This window comes from Oreochromis aureus, linkage group 10, assembly GCF_013358895.1.
Source record: "Oreochromis aureus strain Israel breed Guangdong linkage group 10, ZZ_aureus, whole genome shotgun sequence".
Lineage (NCBI taxonomy): Eukaryota > Metazoa > Chordata > Actinopteri > Cichliformes > Cichlidae > Oreochromis > Oreochromis aureus.
The window spans coordinates 18487227-18504362 of record NC_052951.1 but is presented as its reverse complement, the minus strand read 5'-3'; the positions used below and the strand labels follow the sequence as shown (position 1 = coordinate 18504362).

At 41.3% G+C, this 17136-nt stretch overlaps 1 protein-coding gene across 2 annotated transcripts in view; it reads left to right on the top strand.

The window, feature by feature from the left end:
- The first annotated feature begins 713 nt into the window (after positions 1 to 713).
- The window catches only part of LOC116334028 (reticulon-4 receptor-like 1), a 107816-nt gene continuing 91393 nt past the window's right edge, over positions 714 to 17136 (top strand). Inside the window, exons 1-2 of one of the 2 annotated variants that reach the window (XM_039618016.1) lie at positions 714 to 974; positions 1062 to 1396. In XM_039618016.1, coding sequence (XP_039473950.1) covers positions 1384 to 1396 — 13 coding nt within the window. In that variant the 5' untranslated portion in view covers positions 714 to 974; positions 1062 to 1383. Of the gene's footprint in view, positions 1397 to 17136 lie in introns of both variants that reach the window. The other variant, XM_039618015.1, reaches the window with a different exon arrangement.

Here is a 17136-nt window from a genome sequence, read left to right as displayed (position 1 = left end):
TGTACTTGACAATCAGTTCATTGTACTCAAACTGCCTCACTTCAGTAGCGCACCTTTAGGATGTGGTGGAACTGGAGATTCACAACATGGATGTGCTGCCAACAGCAGCAACTGTATGATGCTATCTAGCAAGGTGGACCTAATAAAAAGGTAAGAGTATATCTCAAAATGTCCATAGCCCTTTGTCTTCTTCATATGATGATTTCCTTGCAATGTTTTTCTCCTTTCTAAGTACCAAATTAATTCATGACTTTTTATTTTCCAACCCACTAATTCATAATGTTCAAATACTCATTTTAAACTTGTACTTACTTGTACCAAATTCCATTATGGCTCAGCCAGTAAAGGAATTTCAAATGTGAATTTGAGTGGCAGTGCTACAAAGAGACGAGACTAAAAGGAGAGAAATCAGAAAAGGAGAAAATGAATTGTAATGGAAGCTTTTGTAATAATGTTTATGCAGCGTGTTGGATTGCTAAAAGGAAATTGAATTGGGGGAGATAAAGAAGCAGTGCAGACATAAGTGAAAGAACGAGAGGGTGACTGATACAAGGAGGATTTTAATATGATAACCTATAACTGTTTCACAAACACACACTCCTCTGTCATGCCAATAAAGCACATCCTACAGAGAGAGAGAGAGAGAGAGAGAGAGAGAGAGAGAGATGCTCTGGCTTTCATCAGTCACATCTCGCTGTGGGAGGGGGATTGAAGCGGCTGCCTCGGAGCTCTCCGGTAACAGAGACAGTAGACGGCACTGACTCACGCTGACGATCCACGCACAGCACATTTTAGACTCTACCTGACCTGCAGTTGAAGATCCGACAGGAGGGCGATTATGAAGGCATAAGAGAACTTTCCTCTGATTTTTTTTTTTTTTTTGGGGGGGGAGGCTGTTTCACCATCTTTCCCTTAAATTCGGACATCAAATAAAGTCAGAATGTACATCAGTGATTTATAAACACCAGATGGCGGTGAGCTGAAAAATCACTAAAACACATCTGAGTGTGTTGGGACGGGACACGGTGTTATTTTTCTCCCCTCCTTGTCTTTTATTACAGAGAACTTCGTTTCCACTGGTGGCGGACCTTCTAGGCTATTTTTGTCCTTAATTTTGTCAGACATTATCCGACCCCCTTCTTCTCCCTCCTCCACTACCGCCTCGTCCTCCTCCTCCCGTTCCTCCTCCAACCGTCTTCAGTTGGTTTAAAAAAACAGAAAGAAAAGAAAAAGAAAGCCACCAAGGAGACAAGACTACACTCTACCCGCCAGCGTTCAAAGGGAATCAAAACAATCTAATCAACATCAGCACAGGACTGGACCCTGACAAGGATGCTACTCCAGCACAGAGGCTACTAGACGGTCCAAACAGCCTTTGCCAATATGTTCAGGCCAGGTAAGGAAAGAGGGCTCCACTTGTTTTTGTTGCTGACGACGTGGAGCGCGTGTAGTCGGTGTGTGTGAGCGACCACATTTTTTGTTTGTTCTTTTGAGAAATTAATTTAGTTACATTTTGGGCAAATTGAGTCACAGACGAGGCTCTCGGTGTTTCTCAAACTTCCCAGTCGTCTCTTGTCCGACGTGGTGGCCGCGACTGGGAAGCAGATTAAATATTTATTCACTTCATGTAAAAATTATTCTTAAAATAGCGAACCGCTGCCGCACTGCAGTTTGTAGGACCTGTCTGCACGAGGGTGGCTGGTGCTGTTGCTACGCGCGAGCTAGAAACGGGTAGAGAGCACGTGAGAGTGGAATTGAAAAAAAGTTTGCAATTTGACTGTTTTTCTACAAAAGTTTCCCCCGTTTTTTGGCGCTTTGTGTTAATCCGCGTGACAGAAGGAGGCGCTCAGCCCGTGTATTTCTACTTGTCGCTGAAGTGAGGGAGACGGTGGCTCTCCCCACGGGTTCCGCGGGCCCAGGGAGACTAAAAACAGGTGTAAAAGTGTCTCCCAGAGAATAGCTGTGCGCTGTTTACTCTGACACTGACACGCTTCCGTGTTGCGGTGAGAAAAGGTATTAAGTTTTACCACGATGACCTTGCCTGCTCATGTGTTGATAAAGGAGAGCCCCATTTCCCTCCCGCCACCTCTTTCTCCGTGCGTGCACGCGCATTGACAATTAAAAATCACGAGTGACAAATCCCGTGAAAAAAAAAAAACAATTTCACAAATTCATTTCCGGTATTAAACAACACACCAACCTTTCTGAAATTATTAAATAGTGCTGTGATGCAAAGTGTACGGAAAGTACACGCACACTCACACACACGTTTTAAAGAAGAGTATTTGTGATGTGGAGTGGTGACTCATCTGCCAATTGCCCCCCCAAAACATGTATGCATGTTGGGCTCCAGTGAAAGACAGCTTGTCTGAGAACTGTTTGGAAATGAGTGCAGTCCGCGGCTGAATGAACCCCGAGAACATAATGGAAAAACATTCTTTAATAGAGACACTGGATGTCTGTCATTTGTCATTTCCATGCAGCTCAACGCAGAGCAGGGAAACAACACACATACATCCATGCACATCATAATCTATTAGCTCACTTGGTTGGCCTGAGTCAGGTCACAAGCTGGGCGATCTCCTCATTAAGGGTATGACCTAATGGGCTTGACAGAGGGCTGATTAGTGCTGTCACTGTGTGTGTGTATGTGTGTGTGTGTGTGAGAGACAGAGCACAAGAGAGAGGGAGAAAAGAGTTTGCTGGCTAGAGGGAGACAAGCTTTAATTTTAATCTTCCTGTAATTTCAGATGGATAGCATCCACCCACCCACCTACCCGCACACACAGCAAAAAACACACAGTGGTGATGGCTGATGCGCTGCTTTGTATCTCCTCCTACAAATATGTGACTGTCAGTCGCAATAATAAAATCCAGAGTAATTGTGCAGTCTGCCTGAGATACAGTTATCTTTGTCTGTCACCTTTACCCACAGTATGTCTCTGCAGTGGGATAAAACAAGAGTGAGAGAGTGAGGAGAAAGAGGATAAGTGTTTTTGTGTAATGAAAACTCCCTCTCTCTTTCTCTCCTTGTCTGTCTCTCATTCTTTCTATATCTCTCTGCTTGGCCAACCAGCTCCTGCTGCCAGCCTCAAACTGAGAGCGGCCTGGCAGGCTGATTGGCTACTAGCTTGCTGGTTTGGGTGGCTGCCGAAGCTTTGTTTCCCAGCGTGTTTGAAGCTGGATTTGTCTCCCTTACTTGACTTTGCCTCTGTTACCCAACTTGTCAATTTCCCTATTTATCTACATTTTTTTCCTGCAGTAAGATGTATACAGGCACTGAACAAACCGAAACAAAACAAACCTTAAAATTAGTCACAAAAAGAATAATGGCCACTTAACAAAAAAGAGAAAAAAAGGCTTTGCTATGTTCTTTAAAAGTGCATACCGGTTTTTATTCTCAGCTATTTAATGGATGCTCGTGGCTTCTGAATAAAACAAACAATTAGTGAATTATTCAAATATCAGATCATTGTAATAAAATAAAACCCCACAAACTGAAAGACCTTTATCTCACATGCAGCTATTAAATATGTTAAATTCTTACATTTTAGTGGGTACATTAGTTAACAGTTGGTATTTTAACTAAAACCTAAAATGATTGGTCAATTATCAGCTACAGATAATATTTTTAGCAGCTGATTCATCACATTTTAAAATTTAGACTATTTCAGAACCGGTGCTAATGTTGCTAACCAATGCAGACTTGTTTGGATAACTATTTAGCAAATTCTAAGACATATTCTTTTTTTGTTTTCCCTTTGAGAAAAATGGGATTAAAGCACATCAGATTAACCCTCCCAGGTTCAAGACATCATAGGCGGTAGACCTAACCCTGTATTTCTGGAGAAAGGCAAATTCATTACTCTGGGAACTCTAGGGTTAGAGTTAGGGCTAGGATACTTGTAGATGATGACTTAGACCCAAAGGGTTAAGTGTCTGTCCACCTAATAAGCAATTATACCCATAAAGCACAGGTAAGCTCATTCAATGTTTAGCACAGCTAAGCACAAGTAAGTACTTGTGGAAGCAATTTGTATCTCAAGTCCTATGCCATTATACCAGAAACCTTACAGCCCAAATCAATATTAGTAGAATTACACAACTCTCAAAACTGATTTGACATGACAATAAAATAAAAAATCCTTCATTAAAAATTAATTTAAAGTCACTGACCTGGTGTGGGCAGAAGATTTATTTAAAAGGCAGGATTATACTTTGTTTAAGGGACACAGACTGAAATGGCCTCACGTTAAATACATTATGATGGCTTAGACATTTAAATAATGTTAGCCACCTCTAACGTTGGGTAATGCTAGCTGCCTCAAACAAAATGGTACCGTGTAATTCAGGATAACATAAGAAGGAATTGGAAGGATTTCCCCATTGGTGTTGTTTGGATAACCACTTAGCAAATCCTAAGACATATTCTTTTCTTTATCCTTTGAGAAAAAATGGATTAAGCACATCTGATTAACCCTATGAGGGTTAAGACATCACTGGCAGTAGCCCTAACTCTGGATTTCTGGAGAAAGGCAAAATGATTACATTTGCATTGTTTGCATTTTGCCTTTTGTGAATCAGTTATCATCCATTGGTCATTTGCCTCAAATCCAAAGGACTTCCACTTGCTTACTGACTTTCTTAGCAACGAGCTGCAGCAGCTGCACTGCTTCCATGTCAGTCATGTAGTATTTGCTGTCCTTATGGGCAGTCTTCTTTTTTAAATATGTGAGCATGGACAAAAACATGCCCACTTTGCCTATGGTACAAAAAACCAAACAAACAATACTGTTGTGTTCCTACTTGGTACCATGAAAAGATGAGAGGCTTGCATAAGTAACTATTAAAAGTACTTTTTTGGAAGTACCCAGTGATGTACAGACAACTATCAGTCATAGACAGAAAAGAACTACAAACGTTCCCCAACAAATTTTCATGAGCATCTTCTTTTTATGATTTCTGTGCTGATTTATTCACATTTTTTCCAAGTGCACATCAAACATAATGATATGATCGGCAAAGCTAAGTCTTCATCTGTGTGTAACATTACTCTGTGTGAGATTTAAATGAGTAATGGTTCAGAGGAGTAAACATGTCGATGCGCTCCTTTCACCTGACGCAATATCTTTGCCTCACGTGCCTTCCTCATTGGCCTTCTTCCTACGCAACTCTTGAAGACTAAAAGTTGCTGCCTGGATTGGATGAAGAAGTTCAATCTATATGTAAGAGAGCACGGTCGTGCAGCTCCTACTCGAGCTGTGAACTTCAGCCTTTAAAGACATGACACAGGGTCTTCCTTGCTTCTCATCACTTTTCAATACGATTTCATCCTCTCACTTGTCGTCATCATTCCTGCCGTTGGATACACCCTGTGATCCAGAAAGAAAAAATGAGCAGTATTTGAAATACTGAAATGTTCTGTGTTACTACATTCAGCCATGATAATCTATAACGAACGTCAGCTCTGTACTGAATTTCACTGATCAATATCAATATATGATGTTAAAATTGCAAGTCACTGTTCATACAGGCTATAGCCTCAGCCTCGCTCCAGGCTCTCTCTGGGCCCCAGTGTGAATAAAGCCCTCATCTGATTAACAGACTTTTTAGCAGCGTTATGAAATTTAAGTCGTTCCTGATTAAACCTCCAGTTTTTATTTGCATACTATACTACACGTTCACGTCGGATTGCTGACCGTCATTTGTCACCTCCGAGCCTGCTTTCTCTTCGGATGAAGCACAGTATCATGAAGTACATCTGATGGCATTGTGACAGAAGACTAATGCCACATCTTTACTTTCTCTGTGAGCTGACAGTTGCATTGGCACGCATACATTTTGCCTGCAGGCCACTGTCAAGTCTACAGTCACACAATTAGAAGCTGCTGTTGCTCGTTTGCTTTGTTATGCATGCGTGTGTGTGTGTGTTTTGTAGATGAGTGCTGTGGTAGACGATAATAACATATGGATTGGTGACAAAATGTTTATTCGGGTCGTGAAGCACCAAATGGTGGAGTAATTGAGAGCTGAGATTGATCCAAATTTGCTCTTGCTGCACCGACATCCTGAGGCAGCAGACAGATTTTACAGATTAGGACAATATAGGGAACATTATGCTTTGTGTGGATTTTGTGGATATATTATATTAGAGAACTAAATCATCTTGGGATTTGATTACAGGAATGGAAGTCATATCATAATCAATTACATCCCTAATGCAAGTCACAGTGGAGAGCGGGATGAAACGCATCGCCACACACACCGCCACACGCAGCGAGTGTCCATGTGATGGCTGTGCATATCAATGACCTTTGCACATCTTTGCACCGCTCCTCCTGCCTGATCTCAAGGTCACTCACGGACTCCTTCTTTCTTCCTTCTGCTTTATCCTGAGCTCAGTGTGGTCCGCCTGCTGAATTCTATTTTATCATTATGTCTCACCACAATTTTCTGGAACGTGCACGGCATTTACAATCGACGCGCCGCGTAGAAATGCGTAGAAATAATTACACGGGCTGGTGTTTTACAGCTCCGAGCTTCTAAAGTGGCAAACTCTCACAAACACAATGCAAAAAAAAAAAAAAAAAACAACCCACAAAAAACCTTTAATGAGCAGAAATTGTTTTGATGCTAAATAAACAAACACCGAGTGCTACAAATTATGCAGTACAGAGCATGAAATGGCATTTCACAATGGCCCTGTGGTGTTTTATTCCAACTTTCTTGCCAAGTAAAGCTTTATTACACATTTATTTTTACACCAAACATACCCCTTTTTGCATCTTCTGTATTTTTCACTGGGGTAAAGTGCAAGTTAAGACAGCTATAAGAAAGGAGCCATTTTTCTGCCTTAAAAAAACCCATAAGGCTGCCAAGCAGAATGAACAAAGCTGAAGTGGTTTATTCCTCAGTTCCCTCGAATTAGATTCATACTACTTCTTTAATTGGCAGTGCAGTGAAGTGGCTGCTGATTGTTGGTAAATACGGTGCACTAATTTGCTTATGGATCTCCACAGTTTACCTTGAGAGCTGGCGGCACACACAGCAGGAAGGTCCTGTGTGAATTAAGTGTCCAATCAAAGAAGACATTACTCCCTATCAGGAGTCCTGTGAAGGCCTCTGATTGCAGGTTCACTTAGCAACAGCTGGGGCTAGCTGTGCATTTACTGCATGTACTCTCTCTCTGTGAATATGTTTGTGTGTGAATGAGCATGCACATGGATGCGCCTGCATATGTGAGCATGAGAAAGTTTTCGGATGAAAGTGATGCAAATGCCAGTGATCACATAGTCAGAGCATGGTGCTCGTACAGATTTTTAAGTGTGTTCGAGCCTCAGGAATCATTATTGTAAATGTCAGAGCTGATGCATGAGAGGGGAGTTATACTGTGCTGATGCGGCAGGGAGAACAGACAGAAAAATGGACACCGCGAGAAAAGGAGTGGTTATCAGGAGAAAGAATTTACATGGGATACACACAGAGCGAACCAGTGGCAGGTACAGGTAGTGGAGCTGATATGAGCTTACTGCGTGGATGTGTGCTACCGTGTCACCCGCTTTGACGAAGGAACTTTGGTATTTTCTTGTCTTCAGAGGGAGAGACAGTTGGATGAAGCAGCCCTCTCCTTTTCTGACTGAAAGTGAATGAGACGTAGACATTTTGGAAACATTTGTGAGACATTTCTGTCTGAGACTGACATGAAAGGAAGGATGTACATCTCATGTCTGTGCATTAAGTACAGTGAAGGAGAACCTTGGCTTAGCAGTAAAGCTGGAAGCAGGGGGAAACATGAAGCTTGGCTCTGTTCAGAGATAAAGAAAAAAGTACACCAACCAAAATCTCTAAAGCTTACTAAATAACAGGTTGCATCTTGTTTGTTTATCTTGTGCACCAACAGAAATGTAAAAGAAAAAATAAAAGGGACTGTATGGGGAGTTGTGTGTGTGTGTCTGAGGTATTTCTTAACAAACAGCAGCTCATCCATCTGGCTTTAATGCAGGTTGCCAGATTTATGAGGACTGTTTTTGGCCCTATACAGGCACAGTGATACAAAGTGTTCCAACCTTATTCAGGAAGCAAGGCCAACAAACAGATCCATCATTTAACTCCTGCTAAAAAGTTGTTGTTTTTCTACATCTCATCAAGCATTTGTCATGCATTTGCAAACATACACTTGAACACATACTATAGCCTGCAGCTCTGAAAATTTAAGCCAATACAGAAGTGTCTTAACCCTCATCCTATCGACAGTTTGAAATATATGAACTACCAACTGGGGACCCCAAGAATAATCTACAGTGAGAAGCATCCTAACCCAACCCTAACAAAAAACAATGTCATTGTTATTATTTTTGCAAAGTTATAATTAATGTGCATATTTTATGAGAATGTATACTTTTCTTTGATACAACCTGCAACTTTTAAGTTAAGCTAAAAGTTTACTGTATTCACCATACCTTTGCTCTGATGTCACTTATTTTTCAGTAATTTTAAACAAACACTATTTGTGTTTAATTTTTATGATGAATCCATTTTGACCCCAATATAGAAAACTCAAATAGACATTACCTCCTAGTATCATGAGACGTAGTCTTTCCAGCATGTCCTGGGCTCTGCCCTGGGGCCTCCTCACGTCCTCCTCCTAGGACATGCCCAATACACTTCACCTAGGAGATGCCCAGGAGGCATCCTGGTCAGATTCCTGAAACACCTCAGTGGCTTTCCTTTCTATGCATAGGACTACTCTACTCTGAATCCCTCCCAAATGACCAAGCATTTCTATCTCTCTACCTCTAAGGTAGAGTCCAGACAACCTTTAGAAGAAGCAAATTTTTGCTCATATCCACAATGTCGTTTTTTCAGTCACTACCCAGAGATCCTGACCTATGAGTTGACAGATTCAGGGCCAGCTCTCTTGTCACCACAGCCGAGCGTCTGCAGAACCAGTGTCTCTGTCAATCTCCTGCTCCAATTGAAAAGAGGCCACTCCACTCTTTTCCAGCTGAGAACCATGGCCTCAGAGTTGGAGGTGCTGATTCTTATCCCTCGATTAACTCTCCCCTTAACCCTCGATAAAACTAATGGAATCACATCATCTACAAAAAGCCGATATGAGATCCTGAAACCATAAAACCGTCCATACCTGGGCTGCACCTAGAATTTCTGCCCATAAATGTTATTAAAAGAACGAGTATGAGTGGACCAGAAACAGCTAAAGCTAACTAAAGCTAAACAGACGCAATAGGCAGCTATAGCACCCAAATTGTCTCGTGCTGTGCTCAGGCCCTGTGACAGGAAGAGCAAGCAGTTGCTTCCTTCCTGTCTGTGATTCAGGAACAAAGGTAACACCTTTGTGGAATCAGTCTTCAAGCTGAGGACTGGGCAGTGATCAGTGAGAGCTTTGCTCATTCCCAGGAGGGTCATTGCTGCTCAGATCAGGGCTTGTAACACTGCAGCATCATCATCTCTCTCAGGTACATCAGATCCAGCGACTTCTACAACAACATCACACCTTCCAGTCTGGGAAGGTACCCATCAAGCTGATGAAGGCAGCGATGGCATCTGAGTTTTTCTTCTTTATGGCAAATATTAAGTGACCCAATCGTTGAATTTATTAAAACTACATAAACAATATTGAGTTCCTTTTACTGTGGTCCCCTGAGACTGCAAAAGTGTGACATCATTAGGAACAAATTGATAGACAAAGTAAAAAAAATTGGAATGCAGTATCTTTGCTGTTTCCAGGACTGCGGTCTTCTGGACAAAGATCTCGGATCTCGTTCCTGGGATCTGAACTTGAATAACATCCCATTCTTAAGCCAAATGATGTCGGCCAACCTTTGCAGCTATAACAGCTCTGCTCTGATTCATCCCAAAGGTGCTCTATCAGGTTGAGGTCAGGAATCTATGCACGTCAGTGAAGTTCTTCCATGCCAAACTCACTCATCCATGTCTTTATGGACCTTTTACTTTAAAATTTTTCATAGTTGTATAGAAATCTATGAGAAATTTGAACCTATGATGGTTTACTGTTACCCACCTAAGTAAACACTTCCCTGAATGTCTTGATGACTAGTTTGAGGACTTTTTGAATGTGGAATGATGGTCATTACATAAACTGTAGGTTAGAGGAAAACAGACCATGAAGCAAGGTGTGTTTGGGAAATTGTTATGATTGACAGGTTGTACCACATGAGCACGCAGTGTCCCTCAGCTTCTTAGTGAGATCCATCCCTCAAGCATGATATCTCATTTAAAAACAAAATAAACAAAACAATGGGTGATGTTTCGGTGACTGCATCACCATTTTTATATATAGTTCATGGAAGCAGGAAGACAAATAGAAAGCTTCCAGGCTTATCGAAAGTTAAGAAACAAACATTGAACCATTCCTTTAAGCTGAAGCCATAAACTTTCTTACAGTTTCCAGCTAAGTGACTTCCTGCATTCGTTCACTGTTGCTGATGAATTAGTCAAAAAGTGCAAAATATGACAGCTGCATTATCAATACGAGTACACCACATAGTGTATTTCTGAACACACTGACATAAAATAAAAAATTTAAATCCTTTGTGTCTAACTCCCAGGCTGTATCTCCTCCATCCCTCCTCTCTCCCCTCAAATCTCCTCGCCTCCCATGTCTTCTCCTCTGTAGCTGGTTCACTCTGTACCTGTTGAATAATTGATAGCTGTTTTGGTTTCCGATAAGGCGTTTGGGGTCCACAGCTCTCAGCAGTATGGGCTTGCTGCTTTCCTCACGGTAGATCACACAGCTCAGTCCGTCCTTTTACTCCCTCTCTCTTCCTCTTCTTCACTGCCTCCCTCTTTTTCCCCTCCGTGTCTTCTCTTATTCCCCGTCGCAGTTATTCTGATAACATGCTTGTGTGCATGTCGTAGCCAGCAGCTCAAGTTCCAGGTTTTATTTTTGATAAGGCCTTGATATTCATCTTCTTCTGATTACAAAGGAGCATGTAAACATAAATAAATGTAATACTCGGGATATTACCATGGAAACAGAAGTAGTAGATCCAAAAAAATAAGTAGGAAGGATAAGCTATTTAAAATATGCTTGCATGAAGCAGCTCACAGCGCAGCAGCCCTGCCATCATATGCTGGTTGTTGCATGGGATCCAAGGTACACCCTGCTGTTTACAGAGGGTAGTCAAATTAACAGAAACACTTTTTGGAAAAGTTTCAACTTAGGTGGCTGATTCATCAAAGCAAGCACGGAAATGTGCGTAGAGCAGGCTTCATGCCCAGTGACAGAATTTAAGGACGTCTCCTATACTGTCAATCCCTCTTAGTTTCAAGATGACACTATAATTAGTAGTGTCCTGAGACTGTCCTTGTGAGTAAACAGTAAGCTTAGTTGTGCTTTCATTTCCCTCAGGTCGTGTTCTCTGTTCATTTGAATGGGGCTGTGCAGTGGGGGTGCAAACGCAGAGGGCTCTGGCAAGAGAACGTTGCTCAACATTTGCCAGATTACAAAACAATCCAACAAGGCCCAGCATAGGCCACCATTGCATCCACACAGGGAAGCATTGTGGTGTTGTCACACAGTCTAGTCACATGGCAAAGAAAAAGATAAGTGCCAAAATGCATTGTTGCTTTTGACAGTCAGCACATTTCACTGCTTCAGCACATACGTCTTTGATTCTCCTCTGTGGGGATGTGTCACCAAGGCAGTGATTCTGTATTTTAACCTAATCAACTATCTTTATGTAAACCTCACCAAGAAGGTTTTTCTTTTTTTGGGTGAAATAACCTATGCAAACAGTGAATGCAAACACAGCTCCACTTTTAACGTTATACCAGAGAAAGTGTAAAAACATCCTGGTGTAGGCTACAAAGTAGAGTTTCTTGAGTGAATGATAGTAACTTGTGGTGCTACCTCAGCCTTCTACCTCCTAATATGGAGTTTGCTGCTCAGCCAATATGGAAACACTGTAATTGATGTCCTTGAGCACAATGAAAAGACAACTTGTTGAGTATTTCACAAACTGCTCTCAGGTAGAAAGACAAGAGAAAACCTTGTAAAGCGGGTCAAGGTCAAGGATGGTCAGCAAAGGATGTTTTCTTTTCCAGTTTTCATGCAGAACATTTTTATTGTTAAGTCCTGGCAGACAAAAGGTGTTCTTTTTTTTTAACAAGCATTGTCCTGAAAACATAATCAAATCGTTTATGACATAAAAAAGTTGGATCTGTGACCTTTACACGGCTCAGTGATGTAGTAGTGACAAATGAGAAGCACACCAGCTCTTCATCACAACAAAGTTTTACAATTTTCACAACGTGATGCAGCATCTGAAAACCAACCTAAAGTCAAGGATTTTCATTTCTGGCTTTTTTAGGTTTCCTAAAAATCTGAGAACTTCTAGAGTAAAATAGTAGTAGTTAATAGTAGTTTTTACTTGAAGATGTCAAACTGTGTCAGTTCTTTGAGTTCTTGTGGTTTAGTAACAATGCAAATAGATAAATACTCACTTGTAGCATGTTTTAAACAATTAAAACTCCACTAGATTTACAGGAACCTGTTGACCAGCCACAACCCATATGAAAAGATTGCCACAGGCTAAAACACCAGTATAGGGGGTAAATTTTGCTGGCAGAGACAGTTTTTACATCAGGAGCTGCTCAGTACATCCCGTTTCTCAGACATAGTTTTGACAGATATTTGCAGACAGTGACATCAAGATAACAAACCCTGGAAGCAGTGGAAATTTATGGTTGTTCTTAATTGTGCCATTGCTTAGTTGTTTTTGTGTTAAGCTGTGATTCTCAGCCTGCGTCATACATTAAAAATTGTCACGTTTTGATTTCACATTTAACAGTCCAATAACTTCTTTTTTATGGTTAACATATGCTGCACATTGGACCTCATTCTGTATAATCCACTCATTGTGAAGCAAAATCTTTTCCTCAATTTACTTCATAGTTGTTTTTCATATATTATTTATGTTGTTTTGTCTATACCCCTAAAAACAAATCTCAGAGTGCATGCATATCCCAAAACATATTTAGCGCATTAATATGCATATACTGAAATTCTCTTGCGATTTTTCTTTCTTTTTACTTTTCCCCTTCTAAGCTCTCTGCTCTGGTCTGTCATCCCTGCTGATACAAGAGTGCAGAAAATGTTAAGTGCCTGTATTGGCTGTTACCCAGCATGTGAGGAATTGCAGAAGATGGGTTAAAGAGGGCGAAAAGTTAATCAAACCCAGGACAACAAGTCAATTCCTCTTGATTTACCACATCAATCCCATCTGTCCCACACACACACACACGCAGGCACGCACACGAACATGTGTGTGGCGGTAATTGCTCAGACGCACGCCGACTTATAAGCTCTGTTTTACATCTTCTGCCTCTCTCTTTCTACTGCAGTATAGAACGAGAGCAGCGGCAGCAGTAGCAAGTCTTACATAACTACATCACTGCATTAACGAGCCCATCTGCCTCTGACTGGTGCTTAGACTTACTGTTAGGGGGCTGTTTAAATGACACATAAAGAATATATGCGAACAGACACCAGCGTGACCGCCTTAGCTGTCCTTTTAAGCAGACTGACCAGGTGAAAACAGGCTAAAGATGTCCAGCTTCCTCCATTGATTTTTTTTTAATGAACACAGTTTATTCTGGAAATGTTTTAATGGTTAGGGATGTAGGTTTCTGTAGTGCCCGACTTCTGACTTAATGCAAATTTGAAATTATAATAGAAGGCAAAACCCAATCAAGTCAAAAATAACAACACATTTTACTAAATACCTAATGTGTTTTTTTATTGTTCGTTTGTTTTAAATGCAGCAACCTGTGTCCTGGATTTGAACTGCATAGCAAAGTCCTCTACTCTCATCATACATATGCATACAAAGTCATTTACCAAGACCCCCCCCCCCTGCAGTGGTTTGTCGTGATCCATATGAGTAATGCTCAGTCCAAGTCTTGACTAAATTAGCCTTTAGGACAACAAGTAGGGAAAAGTCAAACGTGACTTCAGACGAGAAAGCCAGGAGCACACAAAGACACATTTAATGGGTGAAATTAGACGAAATATTTTGTGGGAGTCTGTGTTTGACATGTACTTCAGAGTGACGGGAGGAAGTAAAGATGGAGTGATGTGAGAGAACAGGAGATGAGGGACGTGTGAGAAAGTGTTGTTTGTCGGCTGCCACAGCTTGTTTGTGTCTTCAGTCTGAGTCTCATTATAAAACTGAAGCATGGTGTTTGTACGTGTGTGTGTGTGTTTGTGTGTGTCACACTTAGTCTTACATAACAATCAGTTGCTCAGCTGGGGACACTGTACAGATAAATCCCAGGATGCCTTTTTATTGGACTGAGTGAGGAGGCCTTCTGGAACACAGCTAAAAAAAAAAGTAATCACTGGTGAACTTTTACAGAGCCGGAAAAGTCATAAATGTGCACTCACACTAATATTCAAGTAAATCAGCATCGCTGCATACATCGCTGCACGAACCCTGCAGTCATTTTCATGACATTGCATTCATATTTTAGGCATCGCTGGTGCTATTTTTCCAGAATGAGAATGTCAGATAGGCTTTCATACATTTTGTTTCTAGCAGGTTTTTTTCTTGACATATTGAATTCAGATGTGGAACTTTTTTTTGTTAGTAGGTGCATATTTATATTTTTAATTAAATATATCTAGTAAAGCACCACATGGCATTTGGATTTCTTTTTAGCGCAGCGTTCCCAACAAATCTGGATTCTATTTGTGGCCCTTTTTTGGACTCCCAGGCCTTGGACTGCAGCTTGTTGTGTTTGCAGGACAAAAGGACACAAATGCAGCACTCACAAGGCGGGCTTGAAGAACACAAAACTAGCCTTTAATAAGGTTGAGTGGAAAAGTTCGAATGCCAAACAGACAAGAAATGGCAAAATCCAAAAGCAAAGCATAATGCAGCTGAAACCAATCGAGATGACGATACAAGGGGAAGTACAACTAATGACAACAGATGATCAAAATAAAACTGGAGACAAGCAAGACGAAGATAAAGACTCAACAGCAAGATACAAGAAGACAGGGAGGCTAGACTGAACCAAATATAAGCAACTGTAAACAGCAGAATACAAAGTAACAAGAATTAAAAGCTAAGCATCCTAAAGGCTAAACAGAGTGACTTATTATAAAAGTAAGGAAAACCTGGACTATAGCTAAGCTAAGGACTCTAAATGATGAACCTCAAGACCCATAAGCAGATAGAGATATTAATAATTGTGAATTCAAAGTCCAAGAATGATAAACTGAGAGTCCAAAAACACAGTACCGTGGAACTGGAATTTCTTGTTCTGCTCTGCAGTGTCACTGGAGTGGAGCATAGCAGCACATGAAGCAGCTCTACACCTGCTGCAGGATCTGGATAGAGCTGCTCTCCAGCTTGTAGTGGATCCAGAGCAGAACAAGGAGTAATATTGCCAGCTGCCATCCAGAGGACTTTGAATCTGTTTGAGACATAAGCCTCACTGGAGAAGCAGCAAAATGATCGTTGGCATTCTCTAAAATAGCATTCTCCTGGATGAATAAAAAAAATTGCTACAATGAGTCACCAAATCAGAGTCACACTGGTTTGATTAAAGTAGAAGAAATATGTTAGGAACTAATATTTCAGGGGATTCAATTCAAAATGCCAAACTGAACCTGCTGCTGTCGGCTTTATTTCCAGCAAATTAGAAATGATTTGTACATGATGGGCTCAAGGTAGTGGCTGTAATAATCCATAGTGAATTTTCTTTTTTATGTAGCGAGCTTTGATTTTATGTCAGTCATCATTCAAATGGTGGATTGTGGCTGAAAATGAAAGATCTAATTTATGATATGTTAATAGTGATACAGTACATTTGCTTTTTAAATTATAGGGAGATCATTACAGGTTCATATCATCATGCGAATGGACCTGAGTCTTTGCACAGAGCTGCATTACATGCTGAGAGAGAGAGAGAGAGAGACAACATTTAATGTAGTGAGCTTTAAATAAAAGTGCCTGTTGTTGATAGAGCCGGTTCATGGGAGTGCTGCTGTCCTGTATAAGTGATGCTTATGGGAGACGTATCCCTGCAGCATCTGTGTTCGTGAGTATCAGCACAGTTAGTGTTGAGGGTTAGGGTCTGTTAGGGGGTGATTATCACAAAACATACACCAATGTTAGTTTGGCCCACAGGCCCACATAATATTACAGTGGTTAGAGGAAGAATGGGTGAAGACATCGAGACTACACAATTTGAACTGCCTCCCCTTTAACCAACACTGCATTAATCTTCTTAAGCTGTCAACATGACCTAAAACTGATGATGCACAAACACGCTGAGGAGAGGGGGAAGAAAACTCCTGCCAAATAGACAACAGATTGTGACTAATAGTGAGTTTAGCACAGCTCACCAAGTTCATAACTGAGTTGTAGCACCATCATCTTGGCACAAGTTTGCTTTCAGAAAGGTGCTTGCCTCAGTTGTTTCTGCTCACTCATGAGCGAGTCAAGCTCTTCACCTGGAAAGCGTGACCTCTCGGTGCATCGGGGCAGCCAAGAGAACATCACCTTTTGAGACATTTTTTTTTCCGTCCAGATGTGCAATTTAACAGATGGCACCACTGCTTAAAAAGTTAATGTCAGCACGCCCCCACACGACACGAGACATCCGTGTGGTTATGCAGGTGCGAGCTAATGAAAGGTACGCATGCCAGAGTCGTGTGAAGCAAATGCTGTAACACTGAAAGGAAGTGTGAATGAATAAGGAAGGGAAAAATGACACAGAGGATGAAAAGGGTAGCCAGCAACAGAAGCATTTATTCTCATGATCTTCACAGGAAAGAATTTTTACACCTTGGCTTGCACCCGTTATTTAGCCATATAATGACCCGGGAGATAATCGCAGCACAACAGATGCCTACATAATAATACAGTGAGTCCCAGAAAGCCTGTATGACCCGTGTTGTTGTTATGATTACTACAGTGCTACTGCCCCAATAAGAATTTGGCAACTACACTGCAGCACAGCTGTCATGAAGATGGGCTGCCTGCCCAACTACACCAGCTGTGCCAGCCCAACCATCACTTAATCACCCTGGGAGGGAAGCAGGAAAGTAGGGACGGAGGGGGAGGTAGGAGAGGAGGAAGCGGT